The 25,277-nt window shown below is 35.4% G+C and overlaps 3 protein-coding genes across 5 annotated transcripts in view; all 3 read right to left on the bottom strand.

The window, feature by feature from the left end:
- qin (tudor domain-containing protein qin) overlaps positions 1-1,683 on the bottom strand; it is a 67,351-nt gene extending 65,668 nt beyond the window's left edge. Inside the window, exons 1-3 of the mRNA XM_086825969.1 lie at positions 1,499-1,683; positions 162-739; positions 6-86 (exon numbers count right to left, since the gene is read on the bottom strand). Of these exons, the coding sequence (XP_086682095.1) occupies positions 6-86; positions 162-739; positions 1,499-1,613 (774 nt within the window). The 5' untranslated portion in view covers positions 1,614-1,683. The remainder of the gene's footprint in view (positions 1-5; positions 87-161; positions 740-1,498) is intronic.
- Positions 1,684-2,607: 924 nt separating this feature from the next.
- Positions 2,608-3,304, bottom strand: LOC110187750 (E3 ubiquitin-protein ligase RNF181 homolog). Its single transcript, XM_020957207.2, has 2 exons — positions 2,960-3,304; positions 2,608-2,841 (listed from the first exon to the last, which is right to left on the bottom strand). Exons 1-2 carry the CDS (start codon positions 3,302-3,304, stop codon positions 2,707-2,709), a joined length of 480 nt encoding a protein of 159 aa, XP_020812866.2. The 3' UTR covers positions 2,608-2,706.
- A 122-nt stretch (positions 3,305-3,426) lies between these two features.
- On the bottom strand, positions 3,427-23,481 carry fray (oxidative stress responsive kinase frayed). Of its 3 annotated transcripts, XM_020957206.2 has the most exons (3): positions 23,040-23,481; positions 18,084-18,101; positions 3,427-7,487 (listed from the first exon to the last, which is right to left on the bottom strand). In XM_020957206.2, exon 3 carries the CDS (start codon positions 7,027-7,029, stop codon positions 5,353-5,355), a length of 1,677 nt encoding a protein of 558 aa, XP_020812865.2. In that variant the 5' UTR covers positions 7,030-7,487; positions 18,084-18,101; positions 23,040-23,481; the 3' UTR covers positions 3,427-5,352. The 3 variants fall into 3 exon arrangements, with proteins under 3 accessions (XP_020812865.2, XP_086682091.1, XP_086682092.1); XM_086825965.1 differs by lacking the exons at positions 18,084-18,101; positions 23,040-23,481 and adding an exon at positions 13,455-18,051; XM_086825966.1 differs by lacking the exons at positions 18,084-18,101; positions 23,040-23,481 and adding an exon at positions 9,279-13,443.
- Between the last annotated feature and the right edge of the window lie 1,796 nt (positions 23,482-25,277).

Below are 25,277 nucleotides of genomic sequence, written 5' to 3'. Positions count from 1 at the left end.
CTCACCTCCTGGCCATTGTGGATGTTCATCAGAGCTGAATTTAAGGACTGCAAGGTATTTGGTATTTCAGAAACCAGGCGTTGATTCTAGACAAAAACGTAAATTAATTAAGTAATGGTAATTCTTAAAGGGAACTAAAAGTAAACAACAATTCCACTCACCATCTCGGACAGCGGTAAAGTTCTATGGTTTCTATGGTATATATAAATGCATTTAGAGCAATTGATGCGACGACAGTCATTACAGTATATAATCATGGGCAGGAGATGCGTGGGACACACGCCCTGAAAGGGCATGCGGAATACTTGGTTGCCCACACGAAATCCATTCGGATGCCCGCCGTCAATCTTCTGGAAGATGTGCGATTTTAGCACGCGACTGTGCTTATGAACCGCATTGAAGCAGCCACGGCAATAGAAGGCATTGCAGTGCAAACACTCGCCCCTGGCATCAGAAATGCTGCATTCACTGCACATGGTGGCCTGGATGATCATATCGTCGGTCAAACTAAGGCTCAGCGATTCGTTAACCGGCTTCTTGTCCAAGTTACATATAAAGCTGCAGACCTCTCCCAGCACATGGTAGTTGATTTCGAAGAAGTCGCTCACTCGCAACCCGGGCTTGATGTCCGGATTAGCTAGCTTCCGGCATACAGCACATGTCAATTGTTGGATATCCTTCCACAAACAGTTCTCGCACATAGAATGGCCACATGGCAAAAGGAAGGGACGATTTTTCTCTGGTGAATTTTTAGAATCAGTCAATAAGTAACAAATACTATTTGAGTATAGAATTTAACGTTTGTATTTGTAGATTCTTTATATTATTATTTTATTTATTGTTTTTTTAAGCAATTACCTTTATTATTTATCCTATTATTAAAAGTGCATTTTTACACTTTAATTTATAAAATAAAAAAAGTACTTATTATTTATATACCAAATATACCACATTCTCTTAATTATTTACATAAACTTTGAATTTTGTAAAAAAGCCTTTTTTAGCGCAAAAGCTTTCATCACATTCTGTACGCATACTTCTTTTCACAACTGTACATAGTTGTGTGTATGTATGTATGAACTTCGTCAATGTTTAGAAGATTTTGTCAAAGAGAACACGAAAAAGCCAATGGTAGTAACAAGAACCGTTATGTATGCAAAGCAGAGATGCGCATTATTTCTCGGAGAGTAAGTGTTAAAATGTTATAATATCAAATGCTAAGTTAACCATTATTGTAGTTAATGATTATATCTAGTTATTCACATTATTTGTGCAATATTTTGTTAGGTAACTGTTATTAACTTTGATTTTTAAGGCGTCCCACACCTATTACACGGCGCCAACTCACACAAGCATACATATTCACTCGCAATATGAATGCACAAAAAAGGACGCTTGCGCCCGAAAAGTCTCGAATGTTTAAGACAAAACAAACACTAAATAAAAACTCTACAATTGCTACATTTTGTTAATAAATAGAATAAAAGTGTCCACTTACGCTCTGCCTTGGAGTAAGTGTAGTTTGTGGAGCATTTTGGGCAGTGCAGTAGATTCTTCAAATTGGACGCCACAAATGTGCGATCGAAATGCTTAACACTGTGGTCGTCCGCCATTATTTCGATCGAATGCGAACTTGGCCAATCCAAAGCTTATTTCTCTTCTTTTTGTTTAATAATTTGCGGGAGTCAGTTAGCAGGGCTGGGAAAAAACGATCACTGGGACTATCGAGTAGTGCTGGCACATCGGTGTCCTATCGATGCTATCGATGTTTGGATAGTGATTTCAAAACATCGATTTCTTTGCACTATGGACGTTTTCAACATTTATTTTGTTATTTACATCTTAATGCGTAGATAACCATTTTACACAGGTGTCTATAGGGTGGAGTTCTCAACATGGGGTAAAATTCTCATGTAGGAACTAAAATTCATTAACAGATCTGCCCTTATCCAGAGAGGAGAGTATAAGTTCATAAATATCTCTTTCTTTGGCTGTCAGTCTGAGCGTAAATTAACAAAATTCTCAATAATATTAGGTAAAAATAAACGATTTACTTGTTAGTAATTTTGTTAATTTTGTTACTCCAATATACTTTTAAAATAACTTTCTAGGGTGATTTTTCTTCCTTTAATATATATTGGTATTCTGTGTGCTAAGGTTTGCGTATAAAAATAATTAAAAAATTGTTTAAGAAAGCACACATAATTTTATTTAATTTATAAAATAATCAAATAATTAAATTAAAATCTTCGTTCACATATGGCTTTTAATCGATAAGCTTTCGCACTGCTAAACAAGCAGCGGCTACTTGATATGAAACTTACCGGTGTTGCCACTTTGATCGCAGCTGTGTTCAGCCCCTACAAGGGTTTTAAAAATTTAATACGCGTTAATTGCAGCAGATTTGGGGGATTTTACGAAGGGTAATGTTATTTCCTAAGGGTTTGTTTTACTATAATATAGTAAGGATCAGTAACCGAGCCTGGAGTTTCAGGTTCTTTCCTCTACGATGAATTTTCTTAATCGATTTAGACTGCCAAGTGAAGGAAGTTGAATAAGTTGGTGGTAATAATACTTACTTTCCAAATTCAAATAAAAGTTGGAATATAACTTATCCAATCTCACAATACATTTATTACAACACATACCATACAATTTAAACCCTAAACCGATTTCTGGAATATGTTTCGATTGAAACCAAAAAAATTAGACAAACATGGAATCCATAATGGTATTTTGGCGCTGACGGCGATTGGACTCGTCCTGTTTGTACCTGCGCAGCTCCTCGTAGACCTCATCATCAGTTTCCAATTCAAATCGACACAAAGGACACGAATTGGTCTGAAATAAAGATACATATAACCATAGGTTATATAGTAAATCGTTAAAATAAACATTAGTTTAATTCCATAAAAATGGTACCCATTTTTTTGAAAATTATTATTTTCCAAAAACTTACTTTCTTTAACCAAAGCAGGATACATTCCTCATGAAACTCATGCTTGCAGGGCAAAATCTTGTACTTCTCGCCCGCGGTGGCTGGCTCCTTGCACACGGAGCACTCCAGGTCACCACCCTCCTCCGACTCCAGGATCACATGGACCGGAAGCTCTTCAATTGCTCGCCTTGATGCTTCCGGCACCTCGATATCCACATCAATGCCGTGCATGACGGCCAGGACCTGAAGACGCTTATAGTTTCGATCAAAGTCATTGGCACCCTCCGGTCCAGTGGGTTCGTGACCCAATTCCTCGAAATAGTCCGACATGTCGCTGTAAATGTCGCAATAAAGAGCAAAGTTCATAACTTTTGACAGTAATATCCATAGATCCTTGATGTGTTCACAAAAATTCGGATAGAAATTATCTTATTGTTGGTGCCTGAAACTGCTGCAAATCAAACTTAAATACAAAACCGACCCAGTTATTTTAGGAGCCAAACGTGATTTTTATTTCAAATTCGAGTTTCTCGTATACAATTGGTAACAAATCAATCTGAGCTAAGGACTCCCATAATACATTTAACTTTATAGATTCAGTGTTATGGCTAAGTATCTAAGAGGTCTTTTTTTTTGCATTTAAAACGTTTGCAAGTAGTGTTTTTAGTTCTTGTTTCGTTCTCTAAGACTAGAAATACTAGTTCTAGTTGCAGTTAAAAAGTCTAAAATTACAGGCATATACTGGCTTTCTCGTTTAAGTGAGCTTAGTTAGAGGCAAATAGTCCACACAGTTGGGCTTGTCACTGATCTACCCAGGAGTAGCTTACTATATCCTTTAATCATAATGTTTTAGAGCTTTCAAGCTATGAGGATAATTTCTTCATTAATTTCTAGAGTACATGTTGAGCTTCATAAAGATGAAAAGTTGCAGAAAATTTGTTTTTCAGTTTTGTAATTTCTATTTTATGGTTGAAAGCCCCAACACCTTCTAAACTATTAAACTTAATAATTATTTAAACAATTAATAAAAAATAATTGTCATTTCCAATTAAAAAACTGATTTTCCCAACCAATTTCCATTTCCAACTTAAAGAGGAGCCAATAAAAACACAAAATGTTCATTTCTTTTTTCGCTTCTTTTTTTTGTGGTGATTCTTCTTTACTAATATGCTTTTAAATAATATTCATTGTTTTTTAAAGTAATTGATTTACGATTTACTTCAAGGTAGTTGTTACATAGCTTGAATTATAGTTTCTACATTCTTTCTTCTTTTTCTCTGCCCTCACTTATAAAGTTGACATCCTTTGCGATCTTAACCAAAGATAGAGCAGAAAGGTAAAATATAATATGGTAAAATTTATAAAATAATAAGAGTAAAACAAAAACAAGACTTAGAAATTACTAGTTTACGATTGCTAGAGAATAAATTAAAGGCGCCTGGCGGGGATACATAGGTGCGATTGGTAGTAAATGATGTATTATATAGAGGCAGGACTACATCAGGATCTATCTACTGATTTCATTATATATATTTTGGGTGTATATGTACAGGAGCTACTTAAAGACAAACGAAAACGAATAAGTACACGATTCTTTTAATTACTTTAGCTACTTTAGTGGGAGGGCGAGGAGGAAAAGGGGGGCGTTTTGCCACATGGACTAAATTACAATGCGCTTTTAGGATTTTTCTTTTTTTAGAAAGTAAGGCAATAATATATATATATAAAACTTTGGGTCGATTTTCAGTGGTTGAAACATAACATTAGGAACAGAAAGTAGCCAATAAGGTTTACATCCAAATGGAACAAATTAAAACTTAGACCTTATTTGTTTCATTCAAAGAATCTTCCAGTAAATAAAAAAGAATTTCAAATTACTTATCCAACCATTCTAATTAAATTAGAAATATGGTTTACACTTTAAAAGAGGAAAGCAAATATATATATATTAAATATATAATAGCTAAGATTAAACCAAAAAGTTTCTTTTCCGCTCCTAAACAAAATCGTTGACAACCAGAAATCGACGCATCCTAATAAATCCATAACATATACACATGTGTTTATGGAGTTTTCTCTCTCTCTCTCTCTATATATATATATATATATATATATAGTAAACGATCGGGGCTCGCGTTAAGATCTATCACTAGCATACACAGTTAGTTCTAGAGTCTAGTGCTAAAAGCAGCAGCAGTTGGGAGAATCCAGATCCCGCCGAACCCTCCTGGCCTGGCCTTACGTATCATCATCAGACTGGCTTGTTTATATTCTTTGTTGTTTTCCTCTTCTATCAGAGATGGTGGTGCAGGGTGAGGGGAGTTGTGAGGGGTTTGTTGCTGTTGTGATGGATTAGGTTTGGCCTTCATCCGTGATCCTTGGCTCCATTAACCACGGCTAATATTTAATCACTATTAGTCTGTGATGGAGATTTGCGCATAGCCCACCAATGATCGTTCGTCGGGGACTTCGCCCGGCTGCACGCCGGAACTTAATTGGAAAGTAATCGTTTTCATCGTGGCACTGGCGGCTATCAGTTGATCCAGATGCTGGGCCATTGGCTGGGTATCCAGTGCATCCACTAGGCCGGCATCTACCAGCTCTGTGGCTATACCCTCGGCAGTATCCTTGCCCACCACAAACTCGAACCGAATGTCGTGGAGTTCGCGTCGCAAGTTGCGCATGCGCAGGACAAGATTAACGGGTGGCGCCTCACCGGCCGACTCACTGGGCATTGGTAATTGGGCCAGGCCAGCTGTGACCTCTTGGGTGGCTGGAGCAGCAGCACCAGCAGCACCTACTCCCGGGGCACCTGGTGTCATTGTGGCGGATGAAACGCTATGCGTTATCTCTGGCGATGGTTCTTCCCTATCGCTGTCCGAGGAATCAGCTCTCTCCAACCGGTTGATGGGTCTGTCCTCTGAATCAGAGTCCGAAGATGGCTGTTTCCTGCCTCCACCCGAGCCGGAACCTGAGCCAGCGGAGCCACCATTATCCTCCTCTTCGCTGGACCAAACCCATTCGCCAGTCACAGTGCGATGAAGGCGACCCGAAGCACCGGGCTGTCTTTTCGCCGCCTTGTGCACCCTGGTCTCCATGCTGGGTCCGGACTGCAGCAGCGTCTGGGTGAGATACTTGCGATCCTTGGCCTTCTTGAAGAAGGCATGCTTCAGCAGTTCACTGGCCGTTGGCCTCTTCGATGGCTCCTTCTGCAAACACTCGACGATCATCTTCCGGAATGTCTTGCCATAGGCCTTATACTGGTCTTTATCGTCCGCACCCGTGTCCAAAGTGGGCGGGTCGTTTTGCAGGGTCAGCATTAGCACCTTCATGGGGGGATACTTGTGATAGGGTGCCGTTCCGGTGGCCATTTCAATAGCCGTGATGCCAAAGGACCAAATGTCTGCCTTGAAGTCATAGCCATGATCCTGCTCCATCACCTCGGGCGCCATCCAACAGGGTGTGCCCACAAAGGTGTGACGCACCTTTTGCCTGGATAGATCCCGGCCAGTGGCCAGCCAAGCACTGACACCAAAATCAGCGATTTGAATGGTTCCATCATCACCAATCAAAATATTTCCGGCCTTTATGTCCCGATGGATTTGTCCGTTCGAGTGGAAGTACTCAAGTCCCTTTAGCACCTCCTTGAGAACCGTGGCAATGGTGGCCTCATCGAAGACCCCCTGTTTACAATTGGACGTTCTCATCTTGTGCTTAATGATGTCCAATAGGGAGCCACCCTCGAGGAGTCGCAGAACCAGCCAGAGTTCCTCCCTCACCACAAACGAGGTGTGATAGGTCACAACATTCTCGTGATTGCACGAGGACATTGCCTGGATCTCCTTGAGCAGCTCGTCCATCGATGTGTTCCACTTTTCCAGATTGATGCGCTTAATGGCGCACTTCTCATTCCGGGGAATACAGTAGGCACCATGGACAACGGCTGTGGCTCCTACACCAATCACATCTCTCAGCTCGTAATCATCTTTGGAGTTGGGCCACGGCTGTTTCTCGGGCACTGCCGCAGCTCCCGGCAAGGTAGCTGCTCCGGCAACATTATTGCTGGATAGATTGGCAGGTATGGAGGTCATGCTCCTGCTTCCAGTTCCGTTTCCAGCGGTGGTGGTGTTGTTGTTGTTGGTGGTGTGTGGCGGCGGGGTACCTGGTCGTCGTCGGTTATTGATTGACGGCTGACTCTGTGATCTCTGGGTATTTCGCGGTCTCGGTTGCTTGGATATGGGCGGTATTATTCTTTGGGGTTCCTCCTGCTTTATCGGATGAAACTCCTCGTCCTGCTGTCGGTAAATGGATGGATATCCCTCGATCTGTCTTTGCTGTTCCTGCTCCTTTTGTTGGACTTTATAGCTGCCCGAGTTAGAACTTTCTCGTGGTTCTGATGCCTTATTGGTTTTTGGATTCTGCTGGTGATCTTCCTTCTTGGCAAAGCAACCAAAGATTCCTGATGTATCTTTGGGATCTCTTTCGTTGGATTCTTTGCTTTGGCTGTTGCCTTTGTTGTTGTTGTTGTTGTTGGAGATGTGTGTCACCTCTGCAAGTGGAAAAAAATCAGAACATGGATATAAAGTAGGGGCCTTTCCTTGTATTATCTTTAACAAAGCAACTGAACTACAGGGAAATGAGAAAATTCGATTCGGAGCATAAAACGGAAACATGGGAAATCTAGCATTGTGGGAAATCGAGGAAAATGGAGGAAACCAGGTATGAAAACGATTTGAAGTTGAAGAAAGCCAAGAAAGTCTGGAATTCGAAACAGCAACAAGTTAGAATTAAACATTTTTATTTGTTAGAATCTTAAAATCCTATTACAACCAAATTAGGTATTGTTATTTTAAGTTTCTGTGCGAGATGCTTATCCCTGCCAATGTGATTAATTTTAATTCAATAAATAGTAATTTCAATATTTAAATAAAATTAAATATTTATAAAACTTATATTCATTTCTTCATGAAAAATCTTTAAATCTCTAATTTACTGATTACAAACCAAAACCCATATCTCGGCAGAAAATATTTGGGAGTATATCAAAAACCCCAAAACAGATTTCCATTTTGTTATTGTTGTCGGGGGAATTACCCTCACACGTTTCGGCATAAAAAGCAAACAAACAGTTTAACGCTCGACACATGTCGTCTACTAGGAATTCATTGATTCCCCTGCTTATCCTCCCCGCTCAACCACCCTCAATATGTTAAATTTTTCCACGTTTCTGCTGATAAGCTTTTTTGTTTTATGAATAAAATCTGCCTCGGCCGCCACTGTATGGGGATCGTTCAACTAATTCTATCCATGACTGTAGGTGTGCCTCTTTAAGTCTCTTTCCCTCTCTCTTTCCTTTTGTGTTGATCTCCGGATCTCTTAGCTCCATGCAGCATAAAAAAAAATTCAATCGCATGGAATGAATGAGAGAAAGAGAGGCGGCAGAGTGTGCGAGCGGGACCAATGACCGCATTGTGCTATTTATAGAAACAAAAAATAACAACAAAAAACACAACAGCAAAGATAATGTGAGTGGAAATTGTAATTAAGTTTTCAGCGCTAAAATGTATGCGCTTACTTTGTTTCACTGTCTTCTTAATTGTTTTTATGTAATCAGAATAGCGATAAGCTGCTTGCAGGTTCGATAACTGCGACAGGAGCGATAAAGAAATTCGCTTCCAGCTATCGGCGTGTCATGTGGCATTTAATTAAACTCACTAACTTTGGCCAACTAACATTTTAAGCTAACAACAACTGCCTGGCGAATTTCGCAATTTAACACTTAGGCCAGCTAATAAAGAGAAGAAATAAAAAAAACCAATGTTTACAAAACAAACAAAATGCTAAGCAAGACAGAGATAGAAAATTGCTTCTTGGCAACACAAAAAAAGCAAAGACAGAAAGCTAAATAAAGAAATGGAAAAAGAAAACAAAGAGAAAACATTTAAATATAAATTTTAAATTCAAAGCAGAAAGTTTATTTCATTCTATCTATTCAATATGAATAAATGTGTAAGCAAAAAAAATTATTATCAACTGCAAACTAAACCACCAAAAAATGTAAAAAAATTAAGCTAATTTAAGCTAATGACATTATATTATTTTTGTCACTAAATTTCCCAATAAATCGATATCAAGAGAGAGGGAAAGAGCGAAAGAGAACTAGCGGGAGAGTCACACGATCATGTGCAACTGATAAGAATTGTCACACGACTTCGTTTCATCACACTCACACGCACACACACTCACTATTGGTTCAATAAATTTTCATTTGTGCTTTATTGATTTCACGCCAAAAGAAATCAAAACAATTTACGCAAAAAGATGAAGAATTATTAATTACACGTTATTGTTGTGGTTTCAGCCTTTCCTTTCTCTTCCTTCTCCTCTGCTACTCCACGCACGCGCGCGTTTCCCTTGTACTTCTTTTTTCTGTTTCTTATACAGCTGCTGTTTCTGTTCCCGTTTTTTGTTTCGTTCCGATCGCGGCGAACTTTCGTCTGCAAAGCGTTCGATTCAAAAGCCGCGCAACAAATGAGAATGAGCGCACAAAACGCAGAACAACAACCGCAAAACGAAAAGCCAAGGCAGCGCAGCGTTGCCAGTTTAGCTTATTTAAGGCTAGATCTACCAATTATGATAGATGACAGCTTATAGCTATGCATTTCTTTTGAAGTTGTCAGCATACTATTTCTAGTAATAAATACATATATTTCATATATTTCAGTAGACGGTATGAAAACATAAATTCATTTTATTTAATTAATATTAAAATTACTTTTAAATAATGTATCCCGTATCGAATAATTTTTTTAAGCTTATTTTAGCTTAGAACATAGCTAATATATGCAGTCAACACTGGCGCAGCCGACGGCGACGCGTAACAAGTGCGCCAACGGTTGATGGCAAATAACAAAAAAAAAAGAAACATAAGGAGTGAAGAACACAGAAACAGAAAACAAGAACAACATCGAGCATTTGCTAGAAATATACAAAAATAAATGTATTGAGCAAATAACAACAACAAAAACGTCTCGGAAGGGGTGTGGGGAAGAATTGAATTGGTGGCGCCGAACTATGGGCTGTGTTGCTTGCCCAACCTATGTGGCATTAATTAAAAACTTTAAAACGAGGAAGATCCCCTTTTTTCTTGAAATTCGACTTGTATGTATACAGATGTACTATATCATAAATAAAAATTGCAATACCCAATAGCGTATTTATTTGTTAAAGTGTTCTATACGTAAAACGTTTAAAGTTAAATTTCAGAGAAAGCGCTAAAAAGTGGGTTTTTAGATTAAAAAATCACCGTTTCTCCCATAGTGCGCCGGTTCGACGTTGCACGAAGAAAACGACAATAAGAGAGAGGGACAGATAGTAAGAGAAGTCAAAGAGAGAGCGCAAAAAAGAGCGGGTTAAGCTGTCGCACAGTAGATGTCGTGGATCAATGCCAGGCATTTTAAAAGCTAATTATACCCCATTCACCTCTTTTAAAGTAACTTTAATATATTATATGTTTATCTGCATTGTTTAAAATATTTTTGACAAGAATTTTACCTAATACTTTTAGATTTAAATATTTGATCTTTCCAAAATAAACTTTACTTCCGTGTTCATAATTTGAAAAATTTTTAAATAAGTTATTATAGAACAATAAACTAAACTAAACAATAAACTAATAAAATAAAAATATAAAAAACCATTTATTCAAATTACATTTCAGAAACTTGGACTTTCTCTCCCATTAACAATTTCACCATTTGTATGGTTTTTTTTTGTTGTTGTTTGCCTCCACGTATTGCGCCGTCCTGTGTACTCGGATTTTATCAGCTCTGACGCGCACGATAAGTTAAAAACGTTTCCAGCGGCAATAATAACAACAAACGAAAACAATTAGCAACAATAAAGACCCAAAGTCCCAAAAAAAGTAGAGCATAGATACAACTGACGTATGTGTGCATGTATTTTCCATACCGCACCCAGATACAAAATGGGAATCCAGTATCTCTCACTCTTTCTCCGCTTCTCTCATATTTCTACATGGCTATCTCCGGGGGTTAGATAACTGTGTCAACATAATGGAAAGGGGGTTAATTTGTGGGGGGAAGCCCAAATAACAATAAAAAACACAAAATGCCGACAGTCATCATGGAAAATTCGTAATTGCAGCAAGTTGCTTTTGTCTAAATATATTGAAATATATCGAAGACATTGATACAACGAATAAAGTATAAAGATATATGTATTAACGCAAACAAATTCCAAATATAATACATATATTTGCAATTATCGTGAAAAACTCATAAATAAAATATAGAATTTTATATTGACAACATGTGGATCTCAAGAAAATTTATGATTTTAGAAGGTATGATCACATATGATCGCAAAAAATATGTATAAAATGTATCTGTAACTATTTCGAAATTAAATAAGAACATACAAAACCCTTTTACCTAACTTTAGCAACTTGCTTGGCCATTAAAAACCTTCAAAATATCGCATCTATATGGAAATATATGGCTGGCCAACCTATAGATACAAATGTATCTATGTACCTATAGAGAGATTATGGGATCGGTGGTAGTCTGCATTTGGACATAGCGTTAAATTCTTTTCTGCTGTGCATAAAAATGCGCAATCGTCGGACCGATGACTTATAAAAATAAGAATTGGCACACACACTGATACTGATTTTGCGTGTTGTGTTTTATTTTAAGAATGTCTCTCCGTCTGTCTCGTCTATTTGCATAAAATTTCCAATGCAGTTCGGTAGCCATGGCAAAAAAAAGAAAGAAAAGTGGGTGGACTTAAGGGGGATTTGGTGGCTGGCGAAAAGCAAAAGGTGATCGTCATCATCATCATTGTGCGTGAAAACCAAGTGATTTGGAAAATCGGGAACGGTCGAGTGGAGGCACTGCTTTAGAGGTTTTATCTATGAGTTTATGTACATTTTAATTTTCCATTAAATGATTTATAATATATGGCATAGTATAGTTTATATACTACCAGATATTTCTATCTTATATCTTTAATTTTCCAAAGCAAATCGCACTACTATCACCTTAAACTCCCTGTACTTCCTATATCTTTCCTTCTCACACAAACAATAACAATTTAGCAAGACTATAAAAAGCACATGAACTGCCTAATTACCTGACACCTTGCCCACAAAGACAGGTAGACGAATATTTATATACATTAAATATTTCATCCGTCTGCGTTTGCGGTTAACACAATTTTCGTATATTGCACTCGGGGTCTGCATACATATGTGCGACAACTTAATTATAGAAGAACGAAATAAATTACAAAAATATGTCTGTCTGTATATGCATTTTGAAAATTTCGTTGTTGAAATTAATTTAATGCCATAATTTAAATATTGACACATTAACGAGCACAACGCTTGGCACAGTTGCTTGAACTCGGACATATTGCAATTGCAATATCGTTTCGCATTAATTATTGACACAATTCGCACTAAAATCGCACCGCCAAGAATAAACTACTCATATCGCTCTCACAATCGACTTTGTATACTATATATGAATATCGAATGAATACTATGAGTACTACTGGGCAGTGCCAAGTTTCCAAGTGAATGTTTGTTTAGATTAGACCTCTGGTTTCATCTGCTTTTCAGCACGTCATGTGAAAGAGTAATTGATTTCTTGTCTTAAATTTGCTGCTCTTGCGATTTCAACACATTTTATTTTTTGCTCTGGCATTGATAAATGCACCGTAAGCATATTCATTAAGACCTTTTCGTGTTTTAAATTTGGCTTTATGTTCTGAACGATCAATCAAAGAGTTGTGCGGGAGACTTGAAATAGTTTTAGGGGACATTCATTAAACTAAACAATTATTATTTTAAGTGTGAACCCGCTCCTCATAGTAAATTTAACATTTTTCATAGAGTTTAATATAATTTTCTTATAATTCCTTTAAAATTTAATTGATTTTAGACCAAGAAACCCTCTAAACATTAATTAAACAATTCAAAATATGTAACTATAAATTCATAAACCTTATTACAAAAGACATTAGAAAAACTTCATTTAAAATACAATTAAAATTTAATCCACTCTCTGCTACTCTGTCGAATGTAAATTATAAATCTCTTTCTGACATTTTTATTAGCTTTTTGTGGCAATTATTTTTTTATTTAATTATCCCAAAAACTCGGCTAGAAATAAATCACAAGCACTGTCCCCAAAACAATTTCGCAATTTAAGTTGGCTAACTAATAGATACACTAAAACACACATTTAAAATTCATACTCCTTCCTATCTATCAGACTGGTATCACCATATATTTAGATATTTGCATTTGGCTATATGCATGCATTATTTTTTGGTTTATAAAATGATAAATGTGTTGCATATGAGGACACATATAATTTTAGCGATAAAATATACATTTAAATTAGTAGGTGTGCAATTTCGTATAAATCTGGACATTAAATATAACAAACACATAAAGGAGATTTATGATTTTATATGAAATTTAACCCACTTTGCTTGAGGCATCCTAAATTAAGTAACTGCATTTTGATGATCACTTTTTTAAGACTTAATATTCTTTCTTAATGTTTTTTTTGTTTAGTTTTTAATGGTTTTGTAGGCTGAGATGCCTTCACACGCGACACTTGAGATTGACTGAGTTATCAGTCGATTGGGATTCGATCCGATTGCAATTCAGAATCGCATTATTCGCGATCGCTGATTCGACCGCTCCTCCAGCGTGAAAATCACAAATTCGACTGAACTTCACAAATCGTTGTAATCAAACATTTAAAATGAAATTTTTGTTCCCTTCCCCCCTTTGCGTTTTAGCAATAAACAACAATAAAAAATTAAATGAGCTCTACAAATGGCGGAACACGACGAGTTATAACAGCGATGATGATGATACTATAGAAGCGCCGTCGCCGATCGACGAAATAAATGTACGAAATGTGCGAAATTTTGCCGCCTCCATCAACGCGTCGGCGTTAGTTAGTAGTAGTTAGTAGTTCGGGTGTATCTATAAGATATATATATATCTGTGTTTGTTTCTATATCTGTGTCGGTTTGCCTTTGGTTCGGATTTGCCGGGCTTTATTGCCAAAGCCCAGCTGGTAAGTAATATGCATGAGTGATTGCTACTGATTCAAAATTTAAATACCAAACGGCAACGGGGACTTCCGTGGGGAATTTACTTAGACAATGTGTGTGGTTACGTTCTCGTGGGTTCTATTTAAGTAAGTTCTAGAGGTTTTTTCACCAGTTATATCTAGGTTTAAATTTTAAAAATCATATTACTTAATTTAAACCGAATAATTATGATTTGAACTAGTAAGAATTCAAGATTATACTCTTCTGTAAGTAAAACCTTGCTTATAATTTAAATTTCCTTAAATAGAAACCCGTAGTATTTTTTTAAATTAACCCAAAATCCCTCTTCTATTATTGCAGATCGCCTATCCCTGGTTAATAGCATTCGCCTACATTTTTTTACGTATATTTACATACTTTTTAGAAGCACTGTACCAGAGTAATTTTGTACTTCTCCCAACGACATGCGCATGCATGTACCTTTGTCAGTTTGACGTTATTATTATTTTAGCAATTTGCACAAGGCTTATAGGTTGAGTATTTTTAAATTCTTGTTTATAGTCAAAATGCGTCTCTTTTCCTCCCCCTCCCCGATTTTTTTTTCGGGGTTATCTTATTATTAACAAGGGAATTTGTTGTATCCATGCCAATAAAATGTGTGAAATTTGTCGGCTGTGCGAATTGTATTTGTATTCCATATCTGTGTAAGGTGGCTTACTTTTTATGCGCACCGGCAACACGAGTCAAGTGATCGAACGCCCTCAAAAATTAACAACAAAAAATAGGTTTTGGCATACAAAGAATAAAAAAAAGAAGCGACGCATTTTAATTAGCAACCAATGTTATTTGACACGTGTGTGGGCGGGCCAAAGGTTGATCGCTCCTGAACCTAGAATACTTCAGTTCAGTTCCTATATACTATATATATACTCTATACATTGGGCCACTGATCGCTGCCAAGGCGTTGGTCAATAACTTTTGTGCAAATTGTTGGTTGCGTGACGTCGGCGACATCAAAATGAGTTTAAACTCATGAATGACCACCACGAGTCGAGGGCGAACTATAATGAATGAACCTGAACCAACCTATTTCCTATAGTAAAAACTACAATGGATATATAAAAACGGCTATAGAAAAATAATGAAATTATAGGCTAGTGTACGGACTTTTCAATACCTATTAATAAAGCTTTTTCTGAACTTTATCAGCGGAACTGTAGTTATAAAAAATATACTACATATTGTACAAAATATTTTCAGTTTCTGAGTACTTAAAAACAAAGAATAATAATAGTATTCATTTATTCGTTAATAATTCCTCAGACAATCTGAATTTATCTGTAGCAAATATAAATCGCAACAGTTTTAGACAACAAAGCCTTATTGAAAATACCTTTAGAGCACCAACTACCCCTTAAAATATATTTTTAAAAATATATACAGAATGTTCGTGAAACTTTATACATTTTAATAAACAAATGCGTATATATTTCCTCATAGAATTTGCCATGTGCCATTGGCCATCAGCAAAATCAAAGCTCACATGTTTTGGTTCAATTTGCTGGTCAACATCTCATGTGATCTCTTTTCGTCGATCTCTCAAGGCGAGGACGTTGGGGATTTTTGCACTCGCAAAAAGCAATTTGCGGAAAATAAATTAAAAAACAGCACGAGAAATAAATCAATATTCTTGAAAGCAAAAGTCGAGGGTAATTCAGTTCAATGAGTCCAAAATGCTAGCAGGAAGTAAATGTTTAAAGCAAAATGTGTGACAACAATAATAATAATGCCACATCTGCTTATAATTATTTAAAATTTAACTGGCTTGTGTTTAATAAAGATTTCAACAATTGTAAAATAAAAAGAACAATAATATATTCAATATTGAAAACTAAATTGGGTTAATTAATGTCTTACAAAAGCCATGGTTCATTTTTAAAATTGCTTTTTAGCTCAGTATTAATAACAATTTACAGATAATATTTAAAGAGTAACAAAGGGTTTCTTAATTTTTGGAATTCATAAGAATTCATTGTGAGAAACAAAGGGCAATTTAAAAACCATTTTCTCCCTTTGAAAAATCCATTAATTAAAATCATATTTTTATGACGAAACCTAGATCAATTGAAATTAAGGTTTCTGATTTCAGAATCAATTAATTGAGATCACAGTTGAGAGTCAGCCAAGATTAATTGATTGCATTTCCCAGAATTTAACCAGGATATTAATGTTTTGAAACGTTTTGGATTCAGATTGACCCAAATAACAAAGATTTTCAGTGTTTAAGCTCATAAAGTTATAAATATAAAGTCATTATACAATCCAGGTTAACCTTGCCACAAACATAAAATTTAATGCTGCTTCCCGCTGAATATGCAAAAAAGAGGATGAAAATGAGGCATGTCGAGACTTTCCGAGAGATGACAATGACTAAAAATAGCAATCACAATTGAAATGTCGTTCCATATTAAGCCCCCGGAGCCCAGTTATAGCTTCATTCTTTCTCTTGTCACTGTGGCTAAATTTAAAACGCCGAACGTCACGTTGAGTGGGTAAGGAAATGGTGCACAAATCGGACAATACTATACCATATAGTACTATATAATGGGGCAAGCTCTCATTCTTCGAAAATCGTAAATTACAGGCAAACAACGCGCAAGTTCAAAGTCAAAATAGCAACAAAAACAACAAAAAAGAAACAAGTCGGCCTGTCAGTCAGTTCAACATGATGATGATCATGTTTCATCATGTTTCTGTTGATCGTACATGATCATTATGCCAATTTGTTGTTGCTTTTCCGCTCGACCGAGCATGCAAACAAATTAAGACTGAGGGCGCCGTGCCCCGAGTAGCGAAATTTAATTAGCATTGCCTCACTGTACTTACATGGCATTTCTTTGCACTTAACAAAAAAATCTTTCAAAATTTAAAATGTATTTTTAATGCTTATAAAAATCAGTCATCAGATTAATCTGATTAAGCTGGCTGTATTCATTGGATTAATTTGAATCTTAGGTAATGATTACTTGGTGTTTTTCCCCCCAGTGTCTCAGTGTGTTTTTTTTTTTGGCCAGTGAAACGCTTTCGCATGCCCTCCCACACATTTCCGCGTGCTAGCAAGTGAGGCAAATTGAGCGATTAGCGCCGAGCAGAACGTGACCCAGGGGATAGCTTTTCCCCCTCCCCCTTGACGACGCTTTACCTATCTCAATTTAATTTCGATTTTAGATCACCATTTAGATTTCAGTTTTGCCAAATGCAATTTAGTTTAATGCGTTTCGTCTGCCGTCCCATGAGCAGTGATTCCATCCAAGCGTGCTCCTGCTGCTCTGATGACTTTATTACAATTTCAAAATCCCCGATGACTAATTAGTGTAAATTTACACATTATATATATTAATTTATATACATATGTATATATAAGTATGTATATAATTAAAAAACAAATCAAGCCCCTCAGATTGTGTGATTTACACAAATGTTATAGGTACAATTTTTTTGAATTTCCTTTTTAAGGGGGTACATAATAATAAAAAATATACAGTTTTGTAATGACACTACGGTCACATTGTTTGAAATATTTAAAAAAAACTATATATATTCTAAAGTTTTTTGGTAACACCTAAACTTGCTTTTTTAACGTGCTTGTGTACATACTTTTATTAATTTTTTGATTTAAATTTAATTTTCAATACAGCGTCATAACCGTATAATGTAAGCTCCAAAAAAAATTTAATTTAAAATACGGTGTCATACTCGTTAAAACTGTAAAGTGCCTCATTAAAATTTTATTCTATAAGCCTCTAAATTAAAAAAAAAATATATATATTAAGATGTCTGATATATAAATGCCCCGACTAATGTGTAACTGTTTTAAGGAATCTCTTCTCCGAACAAAATATTCTATTCTAATCTATCTATATCTACCTATCTTTCTATCTATTTATCTATTATGTATTCCTAACTAAAAAGCCAGTTATGCTTGCAATTTTTAAACAAATTCTACCGATAAATTGATATTAAAGTTCACTTTATATTGCGTACTTACCAGTTCGCCTTTTAAAGTCTGTAAAAAATATAAAAATATATAAATCGATTAATAAAATCAGTTTATTATGATAGCATCAATATAAAATATTTATTATTACAAGAGAATACAAAAATAGTGTAATAAATAATAAGTGATAACCATGGCATATATAAAAATAATTTTATCTACATTTAATAATCGCAAGCAATTATGAAAATTTAATGAGAATATCTACCAACATGTAAAAGTTTGGCAAAAATTAACGAAAAATTATATTAAAGAGATGGAGAGAGTATAAATAATAAATAATTAGAGCACATAAATTTTGATTTGTAAATGTGCGAATAATTTATTATACATATTCCCTGGCACTTTTCGTTGTCGGTGGTGGATGGAAGCAGCCAAAAATAAATGAGTCTCGAATGTGTGGCCACAAAACTTATCTTCATGCCAATAAATATAAAACTTATCCCGCATGCATATAAATTATGAGCAGCCGATGGCCACCAATTTCTATGCCAAACGTGGCCATAATAATGTACCGATACCGAAAGGGGGCCTCTTTTAAATTGGTAAAAGGGGGCGGTGGGGATGCAGGTTAAGCACCTGTTGCCACAAATTAAGCAAATGGGAAATGACAAAATAAATAGGGACATTTTTATCAAGTTGCAGCCAAGAAAATTTTCAAAATTTATTCAATGCCAAAATAAATAGTAATTAATTTCTTAGCTTTTCCTTTCATTTGCTTTGGCTTCTGAATTATAATACTTGTAAATCCAGCAAATTGGGATAAAATCTAATTTATTGACGTCTTTGGCATGTATTTAAAATATCTTTCAGGTTTTTGAAATAATTTTTGGCAGACTTTTGAACAAAATTCTGATTAAAAATAAATATATTTAAAATTAGGTACATTTTGTTAAACATTTAAGTATTTACAGGTAAGAATTGTTCGTAGTAATAATTCGTTCTTTTTAAATTTCTTTGTAAATATTTTTCTTTTTTATTGTTCGTTAAAAGTGCATAAATAAATAAATCCATTAACCTAAGATCAATCACAAAATCTTTATGAACTAAGAATGGGGAAAACATCTCAATAATTATATGCACATAAAGGCTTTTGTTGTGTTTTTGAAAACTTTTTCCACATAATAATAATAACAATAGAATACAGACACAAATCGACAATAACAAACGGCACGTGCTGTAAAACCCATTAAAAATATTTTCCGTCTGCCTCTAACGAAAATAAACTAGAAAATTGTGAGAGAGTATTAAAATATGAAATCTTTGTGGACATCAAAATGGCATGAAAGACAAACAAATTGCGCTTAAATTTATGGCAGGCGTTTGCATCTCAATCTCTCTTTCCCGGCACAAAACAAGTGTTTAAAATATGAAATGTGGTAAATGCAAAAATTTAAGAAAATTATTAAAGTGTTTAAGTTTGGATAGTTTAGAATTTTGCAGCAATTAAGAGTCTTTGGGAATGTTAATTGAATTGGAAATAACTTTAATTGAGCAAAAACAATGAATTAAAAAATCTATCTATGGTAGAACATTTTATATAATTTACAGATTAATTTAAACTATTAAAAATGTAGGTCAAGATGTATAAAAACGCAATATCTTTATATAATTTTCAAGAGAAATTGATTAAAAATTACAGGGGCTCTTCTATTTTATTAAGCTCCTTTAGTACTCAAATGCCACTATACTTAAAATAATTTAAAAAAATCAAACACTTTTAAAGCAATTTAATTTAAAATTTGTTAACAAAATTTTTTTACTTTTATTTAACTTTGAACCAAAATAATTTGTTACTTTTTATAGATCTTTCACTGTGAACACTTAATGCCTGCATTGGGAATAATCTTATCGCCGTAATTTCTTCAATACACTTGAAAACACTCGACCCTATCAACAAAATCAGGCTTAAAGTGTAACTATATTTAGTAGCAACTAAGTCTGACCTCAAAGGGACTGGGACTGGAATGCTTGACACTTAAAAAAATAAAATACTCAATACTCGTTATAAATCTACACGAATAAAGCGAAAAAATACCCCTTTAACTGAAAAATATTTTGCAAAGAGTACACTTAAAATTCTCAAATACGAATTCAGCAAATAGTACTGATGGGTCATTTTGGTGTCTCCGAAATAATTGAAAGTCTTCTGGGTCAGGTTTTCTAGCAAAAGATACCAGTCCTTGATTTATGTAATTAAGATTATTTGATTTTTATTCTATTAAATCGATTTTTCTAACGAAATTTCCTCCAAGTTTAACACTTTTAAAAAAATTATTAGTCTTTACATGCATCTTAGCGATGGACAAAGTAATTATAGATAAAACTGTACTTAAAGCGGCAAAGATATGCTATTTGTACATAAACTAGGACAATTTCTCAGCACATTTAGGATTCCCTGTTCACATTAAATTTTGCTAATTTGTACTCTAAGAGATTTAAAGGTAATTTCTTAGTGGAGAAACAGGCTCCAAGTGTGTGAGTCGTGTAAATGGGCAATTAGAAAGGGCGACAATTGCACACGTGGTTGATGCTGTGTCACATGGTCGATGGGCAATCGACGACTTATCTAAGCAATCATCGATGATGATGGGCAAGGCGTCGCATTCTGAGCATAAATTGCCAACGAAGACGACGACACGGGATGCAGCTAATTAGAAACGCAAATTGGCAATCGGCAATTGCCACTTGGCCGTACAGCACAGGTGTAAATGGCACGATTATGGCATTATGTTTCTTTGCCTCTTAAAACCCGTTGATCAATCAAATTAGCATCGGTTTCCAAATCCCTTTTAGATGCTGTATTATTTATTTTGTATTTTTCTTTATTTGCAGCCACGCGACTCTGGCGTGCGACCAACCTGTGAAATTCTTTCCCAATTAGCCAAAAAGATATTTTTGTCCATGATCCAAATATTAAATCGATTTTGATAACACGAATCTACAGACTTTATTTTTGGCAATAAGTACTACATTTTAACGATGGATGATTAGAAAGTTTATTTTGAGAAAGATCCAAGCCTTGGAAATGTGGAAATAAATTTCAAATAGGTACTTTATTAGTTAAGGGATCTTTTAAATAAAAATAATTTGATGTTTCCAACTAAAGTTTCTTAAAAACAAAAGTAATTAGGTGTTAAATATGACAAGAAGCCTACAATTTTAAAGTTACAGACAATAAAGTGCTCACAGATTTGTCTATTTGCTTTTAAATACCGATTAGCGTTTTCACAATAAAATATATTTTTCTGTTTTCATAATTTTCATTTACTTGTGCAATCATTATCTGACAATTAACGTATTGACGCAAAGACTGTACGATATTTACATAAATTACAAAGCACGAAGTATATAATAACAAAAAATAAATATCAGATTTACTAGTATACAATGTATTTTGTTATATAAAATGATCTGCGACGTATTTTAAGTTGTAAATAAACATTTAAATTATCAACAAATTTTGAGGAAGCTGACATTCTATTTGCTTTTTAATTAAAAAATTAACCATGCAGACTTAAAGTTCACTTTTAACTCTTAACAAAAATAGTGGTTATCCTTGAGATATTATATGGCAAAAAACCAAACCTTTGTGATGTTCGCCGACATCACATTATTTATAAATTATACTTAATCTTGGTACACATGTAAGTACATATTACAGCTCGAGTATTATGTTCATATCCAAATTAAAATATCGGTACTATTCTTTCAACTTTTCGATAAAAGAAAGCTTATAGAAATTTAGTCGCTGGATTTTCAGAAATTTGAATTACAAAGTAAAGCTAGTAAGGAATTTATTCTTTATGCCGATATTAATAATAAACTCATTTTTTTAATAACGTTAAATGTGTTCATTTCATAATTTTAATGGAATGTTAAGCTTTTTAAAAACCCATGATATTTCCGCGAAGTTCCGAAATGCAATTTCGCCCCTTACTGATGGGCTAACCTTTAGGAATTAGTGTGTGAAAATTAACCTCAGTGATGTGCACCGACAGAAACTAGTTGCAATAAACATGATGATAACACGCTAAATGAATGCATATTGCATAATCTATCGCCCTCTCTCCGGGGCCGTCTTCTTCTTTCACCGAATGCAATTGAAAATGCAAATTGCGCGGGAATTTGAAAGAACAGCTGCTGCACCCACAACTGAGAAAATTTCCGAGTGAAATGGGAAAGCAGAAAAAAAATAAACGCCACTAATTGAGCGAGCGCCCGTCCATTTGAAGTTCGTATCAATTAAGCGAAATGCAAGCAATTCAATCAACTGGAGCATGGCGGCACAATATTTGCGGACACGAGTGTGGCAAGCTATAGTACACGCGCGTGTTCCAATTCCAGGCGTATGAACAGACGGGGTTAGAAAAAAAAGCCCTCTTTGATACAACAGACAAGTATGAGAGAACAGTATCAACAGTATTAAAATATATTAAATTAATTATTACAACGAATTTGTTATGGGAAGATACTAAAGTTATTAAGTACCTAAACCTTGTTTTTATTCCTATTTTCATATTTACCAAATAGTTAGTTTGTATTTTTATCCTTGAGAGCTTGATATTTGTAAAATGAAAATTCTCGAATGCCCCAATTTATATGTCCTATAGTTATGGCCGCGACTGTCTGTGACACGCATAACCTCACACAACCACAGGCGCAGTCACTGAGTCACGCTCTCTCCACCGCTCAATATCTCTCTCTGGCTGTCGCTCTCTTTGCACAGATGACAACAAGCCGGTATTTTCATACATATTTCCGCAACGAATGAAATGCTAAAAGGCAGAAAACCTAAAGCCAACTTAAACACAGCTAAAAAAAACTACACAAGAAGAACGGAATAAGCAGCGTTGTTTGCTAGAACCAGTTACAAAAACCAAAATCAAACAAACACAGGGGTGGGGGTAGGAACAAGGCACACTAGAGAAATGGAAGGCTACCAACCTGTTTTCCTTCTGCAAAATCGATGAAAACCAAATCGCCGAAAACGTAATCTCGCCAGGAAACTTATCTTGCACCCGATTTCAAATAGTATTATTCACTAATTGATTTTCTGATTTATTTTTCGCCTCTTCCACGCTCGTTCGTTCGCTCTCCCTCTGCAACTTTTAATTGTATTTGTTGCGAAAAAATTCCACTGCTCTCTTGCTTTCTGTCGTCGTGACGAAACGTTTTTCGGTGTTGTATTTGCTTGTATTTGGCGAAATTTCACTGATTCACTGGAATATATTCGCAATACGGATAATACGCTATATCCCCAGTTGATATTTGTCCAGATTTAGGTAATTTCACGTAAAAATCGAAGCGTCTCGACCGCACGAAATAAATATACAACAAAAATTCAGCTGCCGCGTGTTCCGTTTCCAACCGTATCCAAAAAAAGCTTGTGGGCGAGATAGAGAGACGGAGAGCGAGCAAGCGAGAAAGGGCGAGAGTGCAACAGCGGCTGTTATGGCTCTGTTATATCTGTTATATTTGGCGGGTGATTTGAATTTGGCAGTATGGCTTTTAGTTTCTTTAAAGGTTAGAACTTTTTGATCAATAGAGCTTATACCAATTAGATAACCATTTGCAAAGTGTATTTATATTATGTAATTATTACCGTAATTATTATTCATTGTATCTTGAATGTATTTTCCTAAAAGTTTAATGTTTTTTGTACTCTAATTCTGCACTAAAGATTAAAGTTTTAGAGCAAATATTTTACTGATGAGTACTTTTTTCTTTTTTTTTGGGTTTTATTGTACCCCCCCACCTTTGGCACAATTTTTTAAAGATAAGGATTGGCTTTTTGGTTTATTTGGCTCCAGAAACAGGAAGGGAGTTAAAATAAATGTATACATAACAAAATATATTTAGTGTTTTACCATATCATTTTTATATTGTTGATAAGTGTTTTACACTGACAGGGTAATATAATTTTGGTCAAAACCATGGAACACTGTGTAGGAGTCAGATCCTATAAACCATATGTTCTTGATCAGAATCAACTGCCGAGTCGATCTAACCATGTTCATGATAAAAAAATAATACCAATTTTGTGTACATTTTGTAAGGGGCTACATCATAATAATTTTAAAAATTAAAAAAAAAAAATGTCAATCATATAAATATTTAAGGTAATAAGGAAATTTGTTAACCTTATAAAAACTAGCCTAGAAAACTATTTTGATTGAAAAATAATGCATTTTATGCTTACTCTGAATATATATAGAAATTCCACGTTCTTGATCTTAGCTTTTTTCTTGTTATACGTTTTTTAATGGTTTTTTTTTTTTTTTTAATATATGTAGTTGGGAACAAAAATACTGTTACATTTAAAATAATGTTTTATATTCGAAACAGTTACCTTTCTCAAGATATAATTTACTTTTTTTTATAATATTCTTTTTAAAAAGCTTTTTAGAATCACCCTACTCGCTTAGCTTTGAAAGCGTTTTAGAAGCTCAAGCGCTGTAAGCGCCAGCTGTATGTTAAGGTAATGTTACACCACCCCAAACCCACCCCATGGTTGGATTATGTAAACCCATGTGAATGGGTCTGGGTCAAGGTCGCTGGGGCCGGAGTACACGCCCTTGAAACATCCGAACAGCATCCGAACCGAGATTTATGTACCCCAGATTTTCCATTATAAATTATGGCTTATGTCACAACACAACTGGGTAAAAAATTAAAGCTGTTGTGGGAAAATTGAGGAGAAGTCCAACGCTAATCATAATCACTGAGGATCTGAGACGAAGGAGCAGGAGACGGCGGCAAATGGCCGAAATCCAATCAGTCAACGTTGTGCGACGATTCTGAAAGAAACCAATCAACTAAGTGTCCCAGCGCCAAGAATTAGCATAAGAAAGAAAGTCCAGTCGGGAGATGACTACAGGGATAATTCCAATGAAGAACTACGAACTGAGACTGGGGACTGGGGACTGGGACTAGGACTGATGGGGTTTTGATGGTGGCTTTGGTCCAATGACCGGTGCTTCTGTGGCCATGTGAAAGGCGTTCGTTTAGTTCGTAATGAAATTTTACAACCGAAGGGCGCTCGTAAAACGGCCACGTCAGCGGCTGGCTTTTACACAATAATAAAAAACTTGAACTAACAATTAAAAAATAAACTATAACTTTATAGTCCAGATTAGCATTGGCATAAATAAGTTTACAACCCAGAAAGCACTAAAGAAATGG

The sequence above is a fragment of the Drosophila serrata genome, unplaced genomic scaffold, assembly GCF_035046125.1.
Source record: "Drosophila serrata isolate PLE 108 unplaced genomic scaffold, ASM3504612v1 contig_119, whole genome shotgun sequence".
Lineage (NCBI taxonomy): Eukaryota > Metazoa > Arthropoda > Insecta > Diptera > Drosophilidae > Drosophila > Drosophila serrata.
Note: the sequence above shows the minus strand (reverse complement) of the source record. Positions and strands in the feature narration are given on the sequence as shown.

What these genes read in the sequence shown, in the direction of transcription:
- fray (XM_086825965.1), bottom strand. Translation starts at nt 13,488, where the DNA reads ATGCAGTTACTTAATTTAGGATGCCTCAAGCAAA. An exon ending in TTTAGGATGCCTCAAGCAAA is followed by an intron (nt 7,488 to 13,454) that starts GTGGGTTAAATT and finishes TTCCACTTGCAG; the next exon opens with AGGTGACACACATCTCCAAC.
- LOC110187750 (XM_020957207.2), bottom strand. Translation starts at nt 3,304, where the DNA reads ATGAACTTTGCTCTTTATTGCGACATTTACAGCGACATGTCGGACTAT. An exon ending in TCCTGCTTTGGTTAAAGAAA is followed by an intron (nt 2,842 to 2,959) that starts GTAAGTTTTTGG and finishes TCTTTATTTCAG; the next exon opens with ACCAATTCGTGTCCTTTGTG.